Source organism: Pleurodeles waltl, chromosome 8 (genome assembly GCF_031143425.1).
Source record: "Pleurodeles waltl isolate 20211129_DDA chromosome 8, aPleWal1.hap1.20221129, whole genome shotgun sequence".
Classification (NCBI taxonomy): Eukaryota; Metazoa; Chordata; class Amphibia; order Caudata; family Salamandridae; genus Pleurodeles; species Pleurodeles waltl.
The window spans coordinates 75,194,840-75,216,022 of NC_090447.1; the positions used below are offsets into that span (position 1 = coordinate 75,194,840).

General features: G+C 46.6%; 1 protein-coding gene across 2 annotated transcripts in view; it reads left to right on the forward strand.

Moving 5' to 3' along the window:
* Positions 1–20,708, forward strand: part of INPPL1 (inositol polyphosphate phosphatase like 1) — an 818,513-nt gene extending 797,805 nt beyond the window's left edge. For both annotated transcript variants that reach the window (XM_069203762.1, XM_069203763.1), the window contains one exon: positions 16,096–20,708. In XM_069203762.1, coding sequence (XP_069059863.1) covers positions 16,096–16,189 — 94 coding nt within the window. In that variant the 3' untranslated portion in view covers positions 16,190–20,708. The remainder of the gene's footprint in view (positions 1–16,095) is intronic.
* Positions 20,709–21,183: the final 475 nt, after the last annotated feature.

The following is a 21,183-nucleotide window of genomic DNA, read 5'->3' on the forward strand; positions in this document are numbered from 1 at the left end:
GCCAGAAGTGGGGGCAGTGGCCGGAAGGACGGGCATCTCCACAAGCTGGGATGCCCTGGGGCACTGTAACAAAACGGGTAAGCCTTTGAGGCTCACCGCCAGGTGTTACAGCTCCTGCAAGGGGAGGTGAGAAGCACCTCCACCCAGTACAGGCTTTGTTCCTGGCCACAGAGTGACAAAGGCACTCTCCCAATGTGGCCAGCAACATGTCTGGTGTGTGGCAGGCTGGCAGAAACTGGTCAGCCTACACTAGAAGTCGGATTGGTATTCACGGGGCATCTCTAAGATGCCCTCTGGGTATATGTTACAATAAATTGCACACTGGCATCAGTGTGCATTTATTGTGCTGAGTTTGATAACAAACTTCCCAGATTTCATTGTAGCCATTATGGAACTGTGGAGTTCGTGTTTGACAAACTCCCAGACCATATACTCTTATGGCTACCCTGCACTTACAATGTCTAAGGTTTTGCTTAGACACTGTAGGGGCATAGTGCTCATGCACCTATGCTCTCACCTGTGGTATAGTGCACCCTGCCTCAGAGCTGTAAGGCCTGCTAGAGGGGTGACTTACCTATGCCACAGGCAGTGTGAGGTTGGCATGGCACTCTGAGGGGAGTGTCATGTCAACTTTGTCATTTTCCCCCCACCAGCACACACAAGCTGTGAAGCAGTGTGTATGTGCTGAGTGAGGGGTCTCTAGGGTGGCACAAGACATGCTGCAGCCCTTAGAGACCTTCCCTGGCATCAGGGCCCTGGTACCAGGGGTACCAGTTACAAGGGACTTATCTGAGTGCCAGGGCTGTGCGAATTGTGGAAGCAAAGGTACAGTTTAGGGAAAGAACACTGGTGCTTGGGCCTGGTTAGCAGGGTCCCAGCACACTTTCAATCAAAACTTAGCATCAGCAAAGGCAAAAAGTTAGGGAGTAACCATGCCAAAGAAGCATTTCCTTACAGCGCAGCATCAGGGGAATCTCTCCAACAAGGTCCAGATCTCGGAAGGGACTGCGAGAGACCTGCAGTGGTAGTTAACGAATCAGGATTGGGTCAAGGGCAGATCCCTTTACTTTCCCCAACCAGACCCTACAGTTGTGACAAATGCGTCACTCCTGGATGCGGCAGCCACGTGAGAGAGGTGGAGATCAGATGCGTTTGGTCTCCGGTGGAAACTGGGCTTCATATCAATCATCTGGAGCTCTGAGCGATTCGACTAGCATTGAAAGCATTCATTCCCACTCTCAAGGGGAAAGCAGTGCAGGTGTTCAGACAACACCACCACCATGTGGTATTGCAATGAACAAGGCAGAGTGGGGTCGTGGACCCTTTGTCAAGAGGCCCTTCGCCTCTGGACTTGGCTGGAACATCAGGGCATTTCCTGGGTGGTTCAACACCTGGCAGGCTCCTTGAATGCCAGAGCAGACGAACTCAGCGGATGATGAATGGTCGATCACGAATGGCATCTACATCCACAGGTGGCGCAAGGTCTCTTCTTGCAGTGGGGAGGCCTCTGTAGAGAACGCTCAATGTCGGCTGTTTTGCGCGTTGGAGTTTCCAAAGCGGCACTCGCTCGGCAGCGCTTTTCGCCGCTAGTGGAATTCAGGCCTCCTGTACGCCTCTCTGCCCATACCACTTCTGCTCAGAGTTCTGAAGAAGATCAGGCAAGACCGGGCCCAGGTAATATTGGTAGCTCTAGACTGGGCACAGCAGGGTTCCACCTTGGGCACTCTTAAGGGATATCTTTCGGATATCTCTGATTTCTTGAGGTTACCAGATCTCAGCCTTCCTTACTTAAATCTCCTGTAGTTGGGAGGTTTCTTAAAGGCCTCACACATCTCTTTCCTTTTATCCCTTTCCTCATGCGCCATTTGAATCTTAATCTTGTATTGACATACCTTATGTGTACCCCGTTTGAGCCGCTTCACAACTGCCCTTTATGGCTCTTATCTATCAAGACTGTCTTCATAGTTGCCATTACTTCTGCCTGCAGAGTAAGTGAGCTCCGGGCTCTGTCATCTAAGCCACCTTTCCTGGCCACCCATCCTTGCAAAGTGGTACTTCGCACGAGGGCTTCTTTTCTACCTAAAAAAGTGACACCCTTCCATATTGGACAGTCCGTCACCTTGCCTACCTTTTATGCACCCCCACATCCCTCTCATGAAGAGGCGAGACTCCACCGTCTGGACCCAAAAAGAGTGTTCGAACCAAAGACTTCCGGATGGACGATCATCTCTTTGTGGGATGTGTGGGTGCAAAGACTGGGAAGGCGGTGCAGAAGAGGACCATTTCACGATGGGTACTCTTATGCATCAAAATGTGCTACGCTTTGGCTAAAAAGCAACCTCACAAAGGTTTGCAAGCTCACTCCACCAGAGCTACTGCTGCTAACGCAGCGCTAGCACGGAGCGTTCCAGACCTGCACATCTGTCAGGCAGCGACGTGGGCATCTCTGCACACTTTTACCAAACACTACTGCTTGGACGATCAGGTCCGAAGGGATGGCTACTTTGGCCGTTCGGTCCTGCAGGACTTTTTGGTGTGAACTTGGTTGGCAGCCCACCACCAGGGATGGTATTGCTTGGGTATCTATTCAAAGGTAAGGAATCTGCAACTAGAAGTCTCTATCAGATGTACAAGTTACGTTTGGTAACGATATAACTGGTAGAGACATAACGCCCATCCTCCCTGCTCTGCGAACTGATTTTTAGGGGCAGGAACATCCCCTTAATGGCCCTAGTTTTGGCGCACCACTCTGTGTTCTTCATGGTTCCACGCTACTGGCATGGAAAGTCATGAAAAGAAACTGATGTCAGCGCGCCGGGGTATATACGACTGTGACATCATCACGGCGAACACAACGCCAATGACACCTGCGGAGTCGACCGACGCCACCTGACTGAGCACAGAGGTACTGCTTGAAGAAAAATCTCCAGATCCAGTCTGACGCCTGGGGAAGTTCAAAGGTAAGGAATCTGCAACTAGAATATGTCTCTACCAGATATATCGGTTCCAAAGGTAAGTAACTTGTACTTTAAACCTGAAGCTACACAAGATCTTCACCCTTTGGTATTAAATCCATTGCAGCAAGAAATTATGTTAGAGCATTCACTGCAGAAACTATTGTAGCCACTAAATCACCTGCCATGGTTTGTAACAACAGTCTGCTTTGCACACTGCACCCAGCCGCCACTGAGGGTGTATTTTGTGTGCCTACTTGTGTCCCCCCTAGTGCTCTACAAATCCCCCCTGGTCTGCCCTCCGATGACGCGGGTACTTACCAGCTGGCAGACTGGAACCGGAGCACCCCTGTTCTTCATAGGCGCCTATGTGTTTTGGGCACCTTTTTGACCTCTGCACCTGACCGGTCCTGAGCTGCTGGTGTGGTAACTTTGGGGTTGCCTTGAACCCCCAACGGTGGGCTGCCTATGCCCAGGAACTTAGACTTGTAAGTGCTTTACTTACCTGACAAACTAAACATTACTTACCTCCCCCAGGGACTGTTGATTTTTGCACTGTCCACTTTTAAAATAGCTTATTGCAATTTTTACTAAAACTGTATATGCTATTGCTCTAATTCAAAGTTCCTAACTTACCTATGTGGAGTACCTTGCATTTTATGTATTTACTTCAAATCTTGAACTTGTGGTTCTAAAAATAAATTAAGAAAATATATTTTTCTATATAAAACCTTTTGGCCTGGAATTGTCTTTGAGTGTGTGTTCCTCATTTATTGCCTGTGTGTGTGTGCTTCAAATGCTTAACACTACCCTCTGATAAGCCTTCTGCTTGACCACACTACCACAAAATAGAGCATTCAAATTATCTAATTTTTCTACTATCTTACCTCTAAGGGGAAGCCTTGGACTCTGTGCACACTCTCTCTCACTTTGAGGTAGTATATACAGAGCAAACTTCCTACACCAAGTCATACGTAGACTTCACCTGCAGCTTCTCCCACTAGAGCGTCTCCAGTAGATGACATTATAACCATCCTAGAAGCCTTGGTCAGAGGGTCCACTAAACTAAATATCCCTTTAGATGTTTCCCATCTGACAGCTTTGGTTATTTTGGGAACTTTGCAGAATAGAGCATACTCCAGTATTTGAACTTTCATAAATTCACATGCTTGAATCATTCCCCGTCATCAAGATGGGAGCCCCCTGTATATTTAACCAAGTGGTATTAACATAGGTTCAAACCTAAAGGCCCTTAGGCCTCTCAGTTTAGCACTCTATCAGAAACATTTTAAGAAAAAGGATCATACTTCAGGGTCCACCAGTCAGGCGACACCACACTTTAGAAGATTCTTGAGAGAAGCTCCAGCACCTCAGATTTTCCACTGCACGTCGTGCTAGGGAGTCTCCTTAGAGGTCTTCTCCATTCTTCACATCTTTTGGCATAACTTCAAGGTTATACTCTTCAAAACTTGTTCTGACTGATTGTGGGTAAGACCTACAACATTTCCGACCAGGAAAAGAAAGGTTTGTTCAGATCCTGCAAGATCTGTGGGAAAAAGAGATTACACTCTGAAGACCCTCATCAGGACTGCATATACTGCCTTTACCCAGACCACTCTTCCAAGGACTGCAAGGTATGTCGCACCTTCTCTTCTAAGACCCTGAAGGATAGAGAGGGCAGATTAATAATACGGCTGCAGAAACTTAAATCTAGAGACAACCCAGTCCCTGATTCAGACAGCGATGTTTCCTCCACATCTTCCAGAAAGTCATCCAAGAGACCTAGATCTCATTCAAGGTCTTCCTCAGAGCAGCCAAGAAAGGCCCACAAAAAGACTACCTGAGGGTCTTATAGAGGCCGCAGCCGTTCTTCATTACCTCACAAATTCTCCAGGAAAGGGGAAAGAGGACATGTCAGCAGTTCCGAAAGGCCTAGAAGATCCTCTTCTGTGCTTCCATCTAACTCTGCTGAACCTTTTAAAAGGCCTTCTTCTGCTCAAAAGCTTGAGAGACCTTTGACAAAGACTATACCGTTGATGACTGCGGTGAGTGCAATTTCACCGCCGACGACGGTTTCTACATTAATACGATAGCCCCGCTGACGATGACATTGTCGACAACGAGTCTTCCACCATCGCCGAAGACAGGGTCGATGGCATCATCGTTGACGAAGACCTACATGTCATCGTTGATGACCGTGACCATGGTCTCCTTATTGCAGTCTTCATCGTTGACGACCACGTCTACGGTAGCTCCCACCTTGAAGCTGTTGACGGTTAAAATTTCCATGCGGACAACATTAACGACTACACCGTCACCGAAGGCGTCGATGAGGGGAAAAAATCAGCAGAAGTCAGGACACAGCAAGAATTACTCCAGAGCATACTTCTCCTAGTAAGATAATGTAAGGAAATGCCTCCTTGGCATGGTTACCCCCTGACGTTTTGCCTTTCCTGATGCTAAGTTATGACTTGAAAGTGTGCTGGGACCCTGCTAACCAGGCCCCAGCACCAGTGTTCTTTCCCTTATCTGTACCTTTGTCTCCACAATTGGCACAACCCTGGCACCCAGGTAAGTCCCTTGTAACTGGTACCCCTGGTACCAAGGACCCTGATGCCAGGAAAGGTCTCTAAGGGCTGCAGCATGTCTTATGCCACCCTGGGGACCCCTCACTCAGCACATACACACTGCTTCACAGCTTGTGTGTGCTGGTGGGGAGAAAATGACCAAGTAGACATGACACTCCCCTCAGAGTGCCATGCCAACCTCACACTGCCTGTGGCATAGGTAAGTCACCCCTCTAGCAGGCCTTACAGCCCTAAGGCAGGGTGCACTATACCACAGGTGAGGGCATATGTGCATGAGCACTATGCACCTACAGTGTCTAAGCAAAACCTTAGACATTGTAAGTGCAGGGTAGCCATAAGAGTATATGGTCTGGGAGTTTGTCTAACACGAACTCCACAGTTCCATAATGGCTACACTGAAAACTGGGATTTCTGATGGATACACCTACCTGTGGATTCCTCACCAAAAGAATTCTCCCCTCGCACCAGCCTCGACGGAAATTTCTTCTAGCTCTGCACGTCGACGATGACGTCACAATCGCCGACTCCATGCGACGCCACATGACGTCATCCAGGCAATAAGAAGCCCTCGTCGACGTGCAGACGTCAGTTCCCTTTTTTCCGTGCCCGAATAACGGTTGTTTCTTCGAGGCTCACAGGGAGCTACTGTTACCAACTGACAGTTACGATGTCTCAGCCTAGAAAATCCGGCTTTAAACCTTGTAACCAATGCGGGGGTCGGATGTCGGTTACCGACCCCCACGATAACTGCCTCTGGTGCCTTAGTTCAGATCATGAGGTCGAGGAGTGCGGTTCGTGCCAGCGCATGAACCCTAAGGCGCTCAAAGAAAGAGAGGCAAAGTTATTCTTGGCTTGGTCCAAGAAGAAGAAAGAGAGGCGTCATAGGAGGGAGTCTTCGTCGAGATCCTCGAGGTCTCGCCACCATCATAGTGGCTCTCGGCGCCGTCATGGATCTCGGCGCCGATCAAGCAAGGGACGGTCCAGGTCTAGATCGGCTTCTCCGTCGACTCGGCGTCGTCCGACGTGGGAGATAAGCCCGACCGTCACCCCTCCTCCTCCGACGACCCCGACGTCACCCGGGTCGGTCTTTGAGGTCGAGCCTCTCCAGAGGCCTGAAGGTTCTCCTGGCCAGGAGTTACCCGGACCCTCTTCGGCAACTTTGCCGGCGCCGGTGCAGCAACAACAGTACCCGGCTTTCCCGACTCCGGGATCGGATCCTGCAGTGTTTTTGAACGCTATGTTTAACATCTTTGCTTCCATGGCGCCGGGTGGAAGTCACGCAGGTCCGTCTGGTCCTTTGGCCTACGATTTGGGTGTTCCGGCGTCTTTCAAGTCGGCGCCGTTCACCCCGTTTATGTCTACTGCGTCTGAAGCGGCGCCGATGCCTACGACGTCGGCCAGGATGGCTGCACCTGTTACGGCGCCGGTGGATTTGCCTCGGATCCCATTGACGTCCAAGATCGCTGTGGAGCTGGAGCCACCGGCTTCGAACGAATCCGAGCCTCGGTGCCGACGGAGGTCTTCGGCGTCGGCTGACGCCTTGTCGACTCCAGGCTTGGAGTCCAGACTTAGATCAAGGCGTCTGGCCCTCCGTCTCTTGGAAGAAGAGGAGTACGCGAGGCAACACCTGGAGGAAGGAGAAGTTGTTGAGCCCTCAGGTGATTTCCAGGGTCTAGACTCAGCTAGTGGCCTTGACACTACCCTGGAGTGGGATCTAGCTTCTCCTGGAGAGATCACAGAGGAGGCAGCTACGTTCCATAAGGTCATTCGTAAAGCTGCAGACTTTTTGGATATTACTCTTCCCACCGCGGAGGTTAAGAGAAATTTATTGACTGAGGTTCTCCATCCAACATCTGCTTCTGCTGAGCCTCTTCTTCCATTCAATGAGGCTCTGCTGGACCCTATAAAGGATATTTGGATGAAGCCTGTATCCACCGCGGCAGTCAACAGAGCGGTGGCTCTGCGTTACAGGACGGCACCTGGGGATCCGGTGTTTCTCTCTAGGCAACCAACTCCGGAGAGCCTTGTGGTCCAAGCTTCATGTTCCTCCAGATCCTCTCCTGGCTCGTTTCCTGGGGTTCCTGCTGATAGAGAGTTGAAAAAGATGGACCATACTGCTAAAAAGACATTTTCATCGTGCAGTATGGCCCTGAAATCTTCTAACCCCACGTGTATACTGGGACGTTACATACATGCCCTTATGGAAGAGGCAAAGGGCCATCCTAATGTGTCACAGGAGATGGTGCAACTCTTTTCGGATGCTCAAGCGGCTGCGACGCAAGTGATCCAGTCTGGTTTGGACACTTCGGACTCGGTGGCTAGGGCTATGGGCACGACCATAGTCTCTAGAAGGCAGTCTTGGCTTAGATCATCTGGCTTCTCGACGGACGTGCAGGCTATGCTCCTTGATCTCCGTTTGATGGGGAAAAGCTCTTCGGTTCTAAGGCTGACTCTGCCTTAGAACGCTTTAAAGACAGCAGAGCGACCGCTAGATCCTTCGGACTCCAGTCGTCGGCCTCATCCGCCTTTAGAGGCTTTCGGAGATTTAAAGGATTTGGTTGTGGTTCCTTTCGAGGAAGACCGCAAGGATCACAACAAACTGCTTCTACCCTGCCTTACAGATCCTTCAGGGGCAGGGGCAGAGTCCGTACGAGAGGAGCCACCTTGCAGCACTCTGCCTCTTCCTCTTCCTCGGGAGGGGTGCAGCAAGGAAAGCAGCCTTAGTCCTCCACCATTCCCTGTCCATTCGTCTCCAGTAGGGGGGAGACTTACCCTTTTTCTTCCAGTGTGGGAGGTCATAACATCAGACTCCTGGGTCATCGATATTGTGAAGAAGGGGGTACGCTCTTCCTTTTCGGGAATTTCCTCCCACCCTCCCTCCCCGCCCATCCTTCTGTTCGGAAGACCATCTTCTCCTGTTACAGCAGGAGGTATTATCCCTATTACAAAAAGGTGCAATAGAGTTGGTTCCCGAGCAAGAGAGGGGTCAGGGGTGCTATTCAAGTTACTTTCTGATTCCCAAAAAGGATGGTCGGCTGAGACCGATTTTAGACTTGAGGATTTTGAATTGGTTCCTCAAACAGGAAAAGTTCAAAATGCTGACCCTCTCACAGGTTCTTTTGACGTTGAACGAAGGAGACTGGATGGTGTCGGTCAATTTGCAGGACGCGTACTTTCATATTCCGATCCTCAAATCGCACAGGAAGTATCTCCGTTTTGTGGTGGGATCACAACATTATCAGTTTGAGGTCCTCCCGTTTGGTCTTACTTCAGCACCTCGAGTCTTCACGAAGGTGATGGCGGTGGTAGCGGCAGAGCTCAGAAGAAAGGGGATCGCTGTGTTTCCCTATCTGGACGATTGGTGATCAATGCCAATACTCCAGGGCTCGTGCGGTGCCATCTCCAGTCGACGACTCAATTGTTGTACGACCTGGGGTTTTCAATCAATGTACCCAAATCTCACCTGGAGCCCTTCTCAACGCCTCCTGTTCATAGGGGCAGTATTGGACGCGACATTGAATCGGGCCTTTCCTCCGCCACAGCGGGTTCAGGACATACAGGCTTTGGTTCCGATGTTTCGAAATGGAGCGGTGGTTCCAATCCTCAAAGTCCTTCGTCTGCTCGGTCTATTTGCTTCTTCCATACTGTTGGTCACTCATGCACGCTGGCACATGATGGCTCTCCAGTGGTGCGTCCGCAGGCAGTGGTTTCAACACAAAGGGGATCTCGAAGATTTGATAAAGATCTCCAGAGACACTGCAGTGGATCTTCAATGGTGGGCAGCGGTCGACAACCTGTCTCAAGGAAGCCCGTTCTCGCTACCCCCACCAGTGGCCTCAGTGGTAACGGATCCTTCCACTTTAGGGTGGGGAGCTCATCTGGGGGACCTGGAGATCAAAGGCCTTTGGTCTCCAGTAGAACAGAAATTACACATCAATCTGTTAGAATTGCGGGCAGTACGGCTGGCTCTCAAGCCCTTCCTCCCTTCCATTCGCGGTCAGTCAGTCCAGGTTCTAACGGACAACACGACCGCAATGTGGTATATAAACAAACAGGGAGGAGTGGGGTCGTATCTTCTCTGCAGAGAAGCTCTTCGACTCTGGTCCTGGCTTCAGGACCACAAGATCTGCTTGATTGCACATCATTTGGCCTGAGTCATGAATGTGCGTGCAGACATTCTCAGTCGACGCAGCTCGGTCGACCACGAGTGGCGTCTTCATCCAGATCTAGTTCTGTATATCTTCCAGATGTGGGGTTATCCACAAATAGATCTGTTTGCAACTCAAGAGAATGCGCAGTGCCCTCTGTTTTGCAGCCTCCAGTATCCGGTGCAAGGAGCTTTGGGGGACGCGTTTCAGATGACCTGGAAGGGTCAGTTGCTTTACGCGTTTCCCCCCCATACCCTTGATTCCTCGAGTATCAGGAAGATCCGCCAAGACCGGGCTCAAGTCATCTTAATAGCTCCGGATTGGCCGAGAAGGGTGTGGTATTCGGACCTACTCCAACTCTCTCAGTGCCCTCCGCTCCGTCTCCCTTGCAGGGTGGACCTCCTCTCGCAGTCGCAGGGGCAGATTCTACACCCCCACCTCCAGAGCCTGCATCTTCATGCCTGGAGATTGAACGGGGCAATCTGAGTTCCTTTTCTCTCCATCCAGATGTGGTGGAAGTTATTCTATCGGCCAGACGACACTCCACCAAGTCAATCTATGCAAATCGTTGGGCTAAGTTTACAAGCTGGTGTGGAGAGAATAGTTTAGATCCTTTAAAAGCTGGTTTATCTGACATTTTGTCATTTGCACTCTATTTAGCACAGAAAGGTTTTTCAGTTGCCACTGTTAAGGGTTATCTGTCTGCGCTATCTGCTTTTCTGTGCCTTCCTGATCAACCATCCTTCTTTAAGTCACCAATTGTTTTAAAGTTTCTAAAGGGACTCACTAATAAGTATCCGCCCACGCCATTCGTTATGCCTCAGTGGGACCTTAACTTAGTTTTAACTTTTCTTATGGGGGCCCCGTTTGAACCCATGCACTCTTGTTCTTTACGGTTCCTAGTATTTAAAACTGTTTTCCTGGTGGCAATAACATCTGCCAGAAGGGTTAGTGAGCTTCAGGCTCTAACTGTAGAATCCCCATTCCTTTCCTTCTTCAAGGACAAAGTGGTGTTGAGGACCAAGGTGGCTTTCCTACCGAAGGTTGTTACACCCTTTCATCTGGGGCAGTCAATTACGCTCTCTTCCTTTTACCCTCCACCTCACCCATCCAAGGAGGAAGAGAGGCTCCATCGGCTGGATCCACGAAGAGCGCTGAGCTTCTACGTCGCCAGGACGAAAGAGTTCAGACAGGATGAGCAGCTCTTCGTTGGATACGTGGGGAAGAGGAAAGGTAGAGCGGTCCACAAGAGAACGCTATCCAGGTGGGTCATTCTATGTATTAAGATCTGCTATTCTTTGGCGAAGAGAGATCCACCTGTGGGGCTTCGTGCCCATTCTACCAGGGCCAAAGCGGCTTTGGCGGCTTTGGCTAGAGGTGTTCCTGTGGCTGACATCTGCAGGGCAGCGACCTGGGCATCCCTCCATACTTTTGCCAAGCATTACTGTTTGGACTCTGAGGTCAGGAGGGATGGCCATTTTGCTCGCTCAGTGCTGCAAGATTTCTTGGTTTGACCAGTTGGGCACCCACCACCGGAGGTTATACTGCTTGGGGACTCTATTCTTTTGGTGAGGAATCCACAGGTAGGTGTATCCATCAGAAGAATAAGTTACTTACTTTCGGTAACGCTTTTTCTGGTGGATACAGTAACTACCTGTGGATTCCTCACGGTCCCACCCACCTCCCCGTTGCCTGAATGGTCAAACCAGGATCTCTTTGGGTGCGCATCCTTGGACTTGTATATATGTATATGTATATAGCTTTCACATGCATATGGTTGTATTCTTTGTATATACTTTTCCTTTGCAATTTAAGATAGTGGAAAGGACATTTTGGACTGGAATGGTACATATATATATTTAGTTCTGTCCCGGATTGAGCAAGCATAACTGTGATTTTTATTGAGTTTTATATTAAATATTTTTAATTTCATCTATTCTGGATGAATGTGTACTATTTAGGTTTAACCTGTTCGCCTTTATGGCACGCAAAAAAATGGTGATAACTGACGTCTGCACGTCGACGAGGGCTTCTTATTGCCTGGATGACGTCATGTGGCGTCGCGTGGAGTCGGGCGATTGTGATGTCGACGTGCAGAGCTAGAAGAAATTTCCGTCGAGGCTGGCGCGAGGGGAGAATTCTTTTAGTGAGGAATCCACAGGTAGTTACTGTATCCACCAGAAAAAGCGTTACCGAAGGTAAGTAACTTATTCGTTTGATATCAAACTTCTCAGCACAATAAATGCACACTGATGCCAGAGTGCAATGAATTGTAAAATACACCCAGAGGGCATCTTAGAGATGCCCCCTGAAAACATACCCGACTTCCAGTGTAGGCTGACTAGTTTTTGCCAGCCTGCCACACACCATACATTTTGCTGGCCACATGGGGAGAGTGCCTTTGTCACTCTGTGGCCAGGAACAAAGCCTGTAATGGGTGTAGGTGCTTCTCAACTCCCCCTGCAGGAACTGTAACACCTGGCGGTGAGCCTGAAAGGCTCACCCCCTTTGTTACAGCGCCACATGGCATCCCAGCTAGTGGAGATGCCCACCCCTCCGGCCACTGCCCCCACTTTTGGAGGCAAGGCTGGAGGAGATAATTAGGAAAACAAGGAGGAGTCACCCACCAGTCAGGACAGCCCCTAAGGTGCCCTGAGCTGAGGTGACCCTTACTTTTAGAAATCCTCCATCTTGTGGATGGAGGATTCCCCCAATAGGATTAGGGATGTGCCCCTCTCCCCACAGGGAAAAGACACAAAGAGGGTGTAGCCACCCTCAAGGACAGTAGCCATTGGCTACTGCCCTCCCAGACCTAAACACACCCCTAAATTCAGTATTTAGGGGCTCCCCAGAACCTAGGAAACTAGATTCCTGCAACCTTAACAAGAAGGACTGTTGACCTGAAGCCCTACAGTGAAGACGGAGATGACAACTGCTTTGGCCCCAGCCCTACCGGGGCTCCCAACTTCGAAGAAAAACTGCAACAGCGACGCATCCAACAGGGACCAGTGACCTCTGAAGCCTCAGAGGACTGCCCTGCAACCAAGGACCAAGAAACTCCCATGAACAGTGGCCCTGTTCAACAACCTGCAACTTTCTTGCAACAAAGAAACAACTTTAAAGACTTCACGTTTCCCGCCGTAAGCGTGAGACTTTCCACTCTGCACCCTACGCCCCCGGCTCGACCTACGGAAAACCAACACTACAGGGAGGACTCCCCAGCGACTGCGAGCCCGTGAGTAGCCAGAGACAAACCCCCCTGAGCCCCCACAGCGATGCCTGCAGAGGAAATCCAGAGGCTCCCCCTGACCGTGACTGCCTGTAACAAGGGACCCGACACCTGGAACCAACACTGCACCCGCAGCCCCCAGGACCTGAAGGAACCGAACTCCATTGCAGGAGCGACCCCCAGACGACCATCTGCCTAGCCCAGGTGGTGGCTACCCGAGGAGCCCCCCTGTGCCTGCCTGCATCGTTGAAGAGACCCCCGGGTCTCCCCATTGCTTTCTATACAAACCAGACGCCTGTTTGCACTCTGCACCCGGCTGCCCCTGTGCCGCTGAGGGTGTACTTTCTGTGCCTGCTTGTGTCCCCCCCGGTGCCCTACAAAACCCCCATGGTCTGCCACCCGAGGACGCGGGTACTTGCCTGCTGGCAGACTGGATCCGGGGCACCCCTGTTCTCCACTGAAGCCTATGTGTTTTGGGCACCTCTTTGACCTCTGCACCTGACCGGCCCTGAGCTGCTGGTGTGGTAACTTTGGGGTTGCCTTGAACCCCCAACGGTGGGCTACCTTGGACTTTGAACCCTGTAAGTGTTTTACTTACCTGTGAACTTAACATTTACTTACCTCCCCCAGGAACTGTTGATTTTTGCACTGTGTCCACTTTTAAAATAGCTTATTGCCATTTTTGTCAAAACTGTACGTGCTATTGTGATTATTCAAGTGAAATACCTTTCATTTGAATTATTACTTGTAAATCTTGTACCTGTGGTTCTTAAAATAAACTAAGAAAATATATTTTTCTATATAAAAACCTATTGGCCTGGAGTAAGTATTTGTGTGTATTCCTCATTTATTGCCTATGTGTGTACAACAAATGCTTAACACTACCCTCTAATAAGCCTACTGCTCGACCACACTACCATAAAATAGAGCATTAGAATTATCTCTTTTTTGCCACCATCTTACCTCTAAGGGAAACCCTTGGACTCTGTGCACACTATTTCTTACTTTCAAATAGTATATACCAAGCCAACTTCCTACACGAGACTAGTGTGTCAAATTTGACACCGAGCCCTTCAATCACTGAACTTGGCCGCATGACTCCTGATGTCAGACAGTATGGCTGTCTACATTTAACAACACTTATATAGAAATCTTGAGAGAAGCTATGCACCCGTTAAATATATGATACTTCATTTGGTACCCACAGAAAGGACACAATTGCATTACATGTCAAGTAGGTGTATTTCTACCTTATCTACTACACTTAGCTCAATTTAAGCTGCAATTCACATTGATGATAATGTACATTACTGCACAAAAGAAATCTCCAACTCCAGGATCTTTCTTCAAGATACCAATTGTAAAGATTATTTTGGAAGGACTGACTTAAGTATACCCTCCTGTCCGCTGTTCTGAACCAATACATCAATTTACATATCAGCATTAATAGTGAAAAATAGAATAGCTATTGCCTCAGCTAGGGAGAGTGAGTTGCAAACACTATCAATTGCAGTTCCATACACTGTTTTCCACTCTAACAGAGCACTGAAGAGAGCACAACCCTCTTTTCTCCTCAAGGTGGTTTCTGATTTTCATATCAATCAAACCATTACTTTTCACCCTTTTTCCCCATTTGTTTGACACTAGCAGACAAGTCTTTACACTGTTTAGATGTTAGAAGGGTATTACTGGTCTACTTGAGAAAGACGAATGATCTCAGAAAAACATGTCAACTTTTGTTTCATTTTTTTTTTAACTCAGTGTAGACCATTAAGATAAGGTTTTGCCACTTCTAAGCATCCTTAGCTAGATGGATAGTATATTGCATCACACAATGTTATCAATTAACAAATAAACCATTACTAGGCATGTCTAGAGTGCAGAAGAAATGAAAGGGGGTACCAACACCTGAAAATCCCTTTTTGTTGTGTCTGTTACTATTAAAAATGTGAACCAATTAAATACAAGACGAGAGACTGTAGGTTTAGTGCCAATACTTCTATGTTTAGATGTGTTTACTATATTTATAGTTCAGTGGTATAACAATTAATTACAGAAGAGCATTCATCCAAATAGTTGTTAATATAAATTCTTTAACATTCCGTATTGAGAATCCTTCGTGGTACTTCTTGGATGAAAGACCAGCCAGCATGTTTCGCCCCTTGTGTGGTTGCAGATCTGGACTTTTTCAAGACTAAAATGTAACTGTTTTGTTATACTTTGCCTTAGTTACTTTATTACCTTGCAAAGTTGCCATCCTAATTGGTGTTTATACGGGTACCACAGCAAGTTCTAGAACACTTTATTCAGTGACCTGCATGACCAGATTAAAAGAAATTAGAATAGTTTAGGGAAAAGAAGGGCGAGTACTTGAAATAAAGCATCACGCTGCATTGAAAATAACAAGGTTTAAGTAGATGTTTAAGGATTTAAAGATTGTGCAGAGCCACAGCTTGTATATAGTAAATGTTGGTTGCTTTAGGCATATGTCAGGTAGTCATGATGTGTTCAGGTTATTATAAAGAAAGTCAGTGCCCCTATCCAGCCTATAGGCGGCGTGGTCTGGAGGTACTTATTGATAAAGTAACCTGGTTATGGCTACTGCAATCACGAGATACCATTGTATACCCAGCATAGTAAAAATACAATTATTATTTCAATTCTCAACTGCAAATTGCAACCCCCACCTTCATTTAATCTATTTGTTTTAGCTTTTATTATGCTGTGTATACCGTGGTATCTCACAATTGCAATAGGCTGTTACAGGGTGTTTTTCCATCAGGTAACCTGATGCACATTGACAGCCTATGGAACTTTAAGACGAATTATATATTTATTACCAAGTGGTCAGGGGTTCACACAGGCAACACAACACTTACTTATTTAGTGTATCACTTCAATGACCATTCCTACAATACAAAACCAGGACTCCAAGTAAGTAATATTTTCTTCATATTGCTATTTGTAATTCATGTGGAGCTTATGGCTTAAGTAACTAGATTCATTATACCAGAATACTCTTCCATGGCAACCCCTCATCTATTAAAAAACCTACATGTCCCTGTAATTTAATAGGGAAGCACATCAGTTTAAAAGAATCCACATAGCATACTCTGAAGCCAACAATTTTTGTCTAAGGAGATTTTATAAACACCCAATCTTCTCTTGTATTTCAGTGACATTACTCAAGGTGACCTTCAGGAGGCTGGTGTCAATGATTCTGCTCACAAGAAAATCATCTTGGACAACCTCAAGCTGCTCAGAAAATGATAGGGAGGGCACGTCATTCAAGTCTTTGTGATCCTTTGAGACTGCTTGTTTTGTAGCCGAGCCTTTTGTCTCTCGTTACCGTTGTTAGCAGCATGTTGGCTTCGGGCCGTCTGCTCATTGTGGAGTTGCAGATTATCTGCCCACTTCTTTGATGGAAAGAGAAGAGAGCAGAGCTCAAGAGAAGATGGCCACTGGTGTCCACGTTCAGCACAACATTAAAACGTTTGATGGTAAAGAGTGACAGGATTGGTTTGACGCTGGAGAATCAAGGAGACACCGGGGAGTAGGCTGAGCTCATCCATGTGCAGAAAAGGATTTGCTACAATGGTTGTGGCTGTATTGTGAGTCACCTTTGTCCCTTGAGGACAGGTCTCACCATGTGCTCTTACTGTGATAACGGCTCAGGTTCTACAGCTTCCTGTTCTAACCTTCATTTCAGACTGTACAACATGTATCAGGGAAGCAGGTTAAACCTAACAAGAGATAGAAAAAAATGGTCAAGAAGCCTAGAAATGGATGTGGGTCATTTGTTTCAACAATGTATGTGTGGAAAAAGTTCATTTGACTTTATTTATTGGAATTGAGAATAAGGGAACCCGAGAACTGTGTACAGGGATCAATGGTAAGGATGTGCCTGCCAAATTAGGTGTTTGTTACTGATTTAAAGCAACCATGGACCAAGGGAAGGCTGAATTAAGAGCCATGTGAGGATCTCGGCAGAGGATCTGCAGTCGACTTATCAGATTGGTAAGCCGCCTTGGCTCCTGTAACTAGCAGAGCTCATGAGAGGGGCACATTTGGTCATATCCTTTGTTGAGTATGTCACGTTCTTCTGATGTCTCAGAATGGAAAAATCAAAAGGGGGGGGGTGGGATGCTTCGTCATTTATCAGAAGCAAATCAGTCTGTTGTAGGCATCTCAGAGAGATAGTACTTATTAGGGAAGCACTGCTTTTCAATAATAGAGGATGATTTTAATTCTTAATTGATAAGTGCCTTATAACAATTGCATGAAAAACATGTTTCTCAGAGTATGAGTATTGTCATTTTCAGCTTATAGAGAAGACAGAAACTCCTGCTGTCTACTCGTCGAGTTGCATTACAAGGTGTTCATCTTCTGTACTATAATTGACATCTCCACATATAATTTGCTTGTCATAACCATTTATGAGTTCCCTTGCTGAAAGGGGTGCAGTGAGAACCCCCACACTCTCTTCCTCGTCACCTTCGATGATGCAATCATTGAAGGAGGAGGCAGCAGTCTTCAAGAAACTGTTCGTTTGTACTGCACTAGGACCTAACACTACCTGTGAGGACCGACAGATTGTTTACCAGTGAGGATCCATAGTGCCTCTCCAACTGATGAGATCACGCAGAGACACCCACATGAATTGTGTCATTGGCACTCATGATTGCGGCGTAATGGTTGCACCAGAGCACTTGAAGCATCTTCGAACACTTGCAGCATAGGTTCCTTTTGGGTTCTGCTTCATAGGCACAAAGGGGGAAAAGCATCTTCGAACACCTACAGCATAGGTTCCTTTTGGGTTCTGCTTCACAGGCACAAAGAGGGAGAAGCATCTTCGAACACCTACAGCATAGGTTCCTTTTGGGTTCTGCTTCACAGGCACAAAGAGGGAGAAGCATCTTCGAACACCTACAGCATAGGTTCCTTTTGGGTTCTGCTTCACAGGCACAAAGAGGGAGAAGCATCTTCGAACACCTACAGCATAGGTTCCTTTTGGGTTCTGCTTCATAGGCACAAAGGGGGAGAAGCATCTTCGAACACTTGCAGCATAGGTTCCTTTTGGGTTCTGCTTCACAGGCACAAAGAGGGAGAAGCATCTTCGAACACTTGCAGCATAGGTTCCTTTTTTGGTTCTGCTTCACAGGCTCAAAGGGGGAGAAGTGTTGGTGTTCCCAATTTCAACCCCTTGTTCCGAGTATACCTGCTGGTAACCTTGTCAACCCTCTCCGTTTCCAGGAAAAAACGAATAACTATTTATCCATCAAAATGTCAAGGCAGGGAGATTCTCGTGGCTGAGCAGAGCAGTTTTGCAGTCTGTGTCCCTGAGGCGGCAGGTACTTTGAGGCCGCAGATCACTAGTACGTCTTTTTTCATTTGGAGAATAGTGACAGGACTGCTGTACGATAAATATACATATTTGTGTATGTATTTATATCATGCCAGTAAATGTGGACCAATATCAACGTTTTTAGAGCAACTGTATCAATAAAAGGACATTTATTACTAAAGCACAAAGGTGAAATACCGGTTTATTACCAGAGAGACACACTGACATGAGAAAACGATGTTTACTGTCTCACAAACTGCCTGTTACAATTACTTTACAGAAAAAAACACATGGAACTACCCTACAACTTCTGGGTGGCTTCAATGTGATTTTACCACACTGCATTAACTTAGCTCCTTGTATCATGGTGTTAAATACCACATTTTAAATCCAATGCAAATAAAACAAATGCTATGGCATACCCCATATGAGGTGTACATTATGGTATTTTGTTGAAGGATAGTAGGGACATCGTCACTCGCTCGAGGCCTTGCTTCTCCTGAGCCATGGACTCTTCCCTACACACAACAATGGTAAATAGCATATTACACTCTGTCTATGTGGATGTGTGTACATAGCTAGGTGTGTGTTTGGGTGTTTTTACTGCAGAGATTGCAGTGAAACAAAAACCCATATTGCACAGGAAAACCTAAACTGTGAGAAACATTTCATGATTCCCTATAAATTAACATATTTCCTCATCATAATAACAGCCACCAAACCGCTTTGAAGAGTTTTACCGTTGTCTGGGCTACTACGAATATATAAAACACGTAATGACCAAATTATGTGGCAAGGTTATCCTAATTATGTGACAAAAATGCCAAGTATGCTGCAATTCCTTGGCGCTATTATTTTCACTTTTTAGGTTAATTCAGCTTTTTTTTTTTTTTTTTTTAATAGAAAATTGAAAATTATGCAGCAAATGCAGTTAACCCATCATTATCTGGTAAACTCTGAAGCCACAGAATTGCATAAATCCTCTGGCTTCCATCATTGTCTAATTTATGAGCAATTTATTCCTAAGTATTCTAATTATGCTGGGGGCCCGTTGTTAGCTGCAATTCGAAGAAAACAGCCTTTTCAAGATAACTACCCCAAAATAAACATGTAATATACGAAATAGATAAAGGGTAATGCATAATATGGTCATATATTACTAACTCGGTTTTCTAGTGATATTTACAAACTACTCCTTGTAAGATGTCACCACGGTGGCAACATTGCTCCATATTAAGTGCTTACCTATTATGTGTAATAAATATATATGTCTGTGTATACAAATACATAGATGTATAGAGATATCGATAGATATATAAAGACATATAAAATGAAAATAAATCGGCTAGTGGAATAAAAACAATACAATAATTTCGAGGAATGTGGTCCGCTGGCATTTATTTCATATTTTCAGCTTACTGACATGTCTCAAATTGGCACACATCTATTCTAAATGTATATTTTTGCATGCCATTAATAGTTACATCTAGCTTGGATCACTAGTTAAGGCCCAACGTTACCCAGACCAGGTATAGAGAGCGGCAAATCACACTTTGCCCACAGTCATGTTTTTGGGATTGTGTTTTTATAGAATGAAGTGCCTTACATTAGATCGGAGCACAGGGGTATTCTGACAAAACTGCTTTAAATAAAAGGGAGTATTTTTTTGAAGTGGAAGCACATGCAAAAAAGAATCCATCAATTCTGTCTATGTACTCCTTGAGGGCAGGAGATGAACTTTTAATATTCCTGATCAGAGATATTGCTTAATAAGGATGTAAGCTTCTTGTTTAATGTTGGTCTTATTTTAATCTAGTTTGCATCATACTTTTTGTTGGAGAGTACACAACACAATCGATTTGGCTTGATTGAGGTTTTTAATATAGCCTCTTTCTGGGGTTCTTTTATTTAATTGATATTCAGTGCTCACTCTCGCGACCGGGCTCCTGTCTAAATCTGATTTGCTTTGCCATCTGTGCGAACACATAACCATAGACATGATGCTTTGAAATAAAACAAAAAGAAACCATGAGCTTTGCACATCTTTTGTTTTCATGGCTTCTTTGAAATACTTTCGAAATATATATTTTTTTATAACCACATATTTTAGGTTGTAACTATATTGAGCTATCTTTGTCTCTGGCCAGCATGCCCATTTGTACCTTTCCCTGTTTGGGAGCCATGCATTTTAAACCTCTTTTTATTATCCCAAAGGCTCTCCCTTAGTAGACAGAAGCATGATTTCTCCTTTTGAAATCATGAAACATGCAACTCTCGAATATAATCATTTTCTGTCACATAGTGACTCAATTTTAACATCAACTTGAAAGAAACTTCTGCTAGGATTAAGAAGTGGCAGGGGCTGTGTAACCTTTGAGACCCTTACTGTCTATCGCAGCTCGCCGGGGGAAAAAAGGGCAGCGTGGCTGGGAGGGGGGAAATGACAAGAAAATATAATAATAAAAAAAAAAACGTACCTTCATCGCCTCCTCTGCCACGCCACTCCGCTCCTCACTGCAGGCACAGGCTCCCAGCTTGCCCTTCGGACAATCCTAAAGCTGCTTTCTTGCTGCTGGCAGCATGAAATGAAAGCCGCATTAGGATTGGATGGAGCGCCCAGCCAGGGTGCTCTGAGGCAGAGTGGGAGCCTCTGCCTGCTGTCTCCAACCCGGCAGCACAGTGCTGTGTTGGAAAGAGCCCAGTGCGTATGCCCACTGGGGGAGAGTGCTGTGCACTCACCTTCTGTCCCTGTCATGCCCAATGGCCCCATCCGTTTTTACAACATAGTTTATTATTGTTTTATTGTAAAAGTTTTGCTGCTGCTGCGGGGGTGGGGAGGGAACTGCCGCTGATGTCTATACCTCTTGATTAATCCTTAACTAAGAAGGCATACCCTCTGTTAGACTCCTCCTATAAAGGG